Here is a 1,464-nt window from a genome sequence, read left to right as displayed (position 1 = left end):
TTTCTAGAATCCTTTCTAAAGAATGTTTCTTCATACTTTTCACGAAGCAGCAAAAGACTTAATGATTTTAGGTCAATCCAAGATACAGTAAAAGTAGCTCCTCATAAGATTCCTAAGCTAGCACAAACTAGGTGGTTATCCCGTGGTAATGTGATCAAGGTCATACTAGAACAATGGGATGCTTTATTGCTCTATTTTCAAACTGAATCAAAAGTAGACCTAGTTGATGGAGCAAGTGGGATCTATAAAACAATGAACAACCGAGGATCAAAGCATATGCTTGTTTTCTTGGATTATATACTGCAGAAAGTAAATTCTCTGAATACAGAATTTCAATCTGAACATTTTAGACTGCACGTCCTTCATAAAATGGTTTCACTTGAATATGCTAATATTTTGAATTGTTTCATTGAAGACGATATCATGGCATCCTTTAGACTCAGTGAGATTGATATAATGAATAAAAAGTGTTATAAAAAACTTGATGAGTTGTACTTAGGTGGCAGAGCAATGGCTTTATTAAGAAAAGAGCCACTTGGTGTTGAAGTAGAGAAAACTTTCAAAACAGATTGCCTTAATTTTCTTGTTGAATTATCAAGACAAATTAAGCAAAGGTTCTCTCTTCATGAAGATGGTGTCATTGCTAGTTTAAGCATCTTGGATCCTGCTTTAGCTCTGGATCCTGCAAAGTCTCCAACATCTCTTGTCAAATTAGCAATCAGTTTTCCCTCAATTATCCCTGAAAAGGAAATGAATGACCTAGACGATGAATGGAGATCATTCCGAAATTCAAAAGATATAACTCCAATTTATAATTCAATTCCAGAATTTTGGTACAAATTGAGAAACATAAAAGATGCCCTTGGTATTCCCAAATTTGAAAAGCTTCCCTGCTTTATGACAAATTTAACAATACTCCCACATTCTTCTGCCTCCGTAGAACGAGTTTTCTCGCAAGTCAATTTAGTCAAATCAAAAAATACAAACTCTCTCAAACCCTATTCAGTGCGAGACAAGCTACTTGCTAAACAGGCAATTACCAGAGGTGGTTTTAGTAGTGGTGATACTTGGGAACCTGCATCTGAACTCGTAAAAGATGTTATGGATGGTATTTGCCATAAAAGGTATCAAAAACGCCTGAAAGATCTGCAAGATTCTAATAAAGTAACCCTAAAAGAAGTTTCTGAATTTGAGAATGATCCAGATCTCCTATAAACTCGAACATAAGCCTTTTCCATCCATCGCCTTAGTTACTGCAAGCCTAGGGTTCTTCAGATTATTTATATCCCAGGTATGTCTAATGTAATTATTTAGTATTATTACCAAGTAAAATATATATATATATATATATATATATATATATATATATATATATATATATATATATATATATATATATGTATATATATATATATATATATATATATATATATATATATATATATATATATATATATATATATA

At 31.9% G+C, this 1,464-nt stretch overlaps 1 protein-coding gene across 1 annotated transcript in view; it reads left to right on the top strand.

Annotated features, from left to right (window-relative positions):
* The window catches only part of LOC137659111 (SCAN domain-containing protein 3-like), a 10,201-nt gene extending 8,986 nt beyond the window's left edge, over window positions 1-1,215 (top strand). The window contains exon 4 of the mRNA XM_068394189.1: window positions 1-1,215. This exon is cut by the window's left edge and continues 483 nt beyond it. Within this exon, the coding sequence (XP_068250290.1) occupies window positions 1-1,215 (1,215 nt within the window).
* Window positions 1,216-1,464: the final 249 nt, after the last annotated feature.

The sequence above is a fragment of the Palaemon carinicauda genome, chromosome 19 (genome assembly GCF_036898095.1).
Source record: "Palaemon carinicauda isolate YSFRI2023 chromosome 19, ASM3689809v2, whole genome shotgun sequence".
Taxonomy (NCBI): Eukaryota; Metazoa; Arthropoda; class Malacostraca; order Decapoda; family Palaemonidae; genus Palaemon; species Palaemon carinicauda.
Note: the sequence above shows the minus strand (reverse complement) of the source record. Positions and strands in the feature narration are given on the sequence as shown.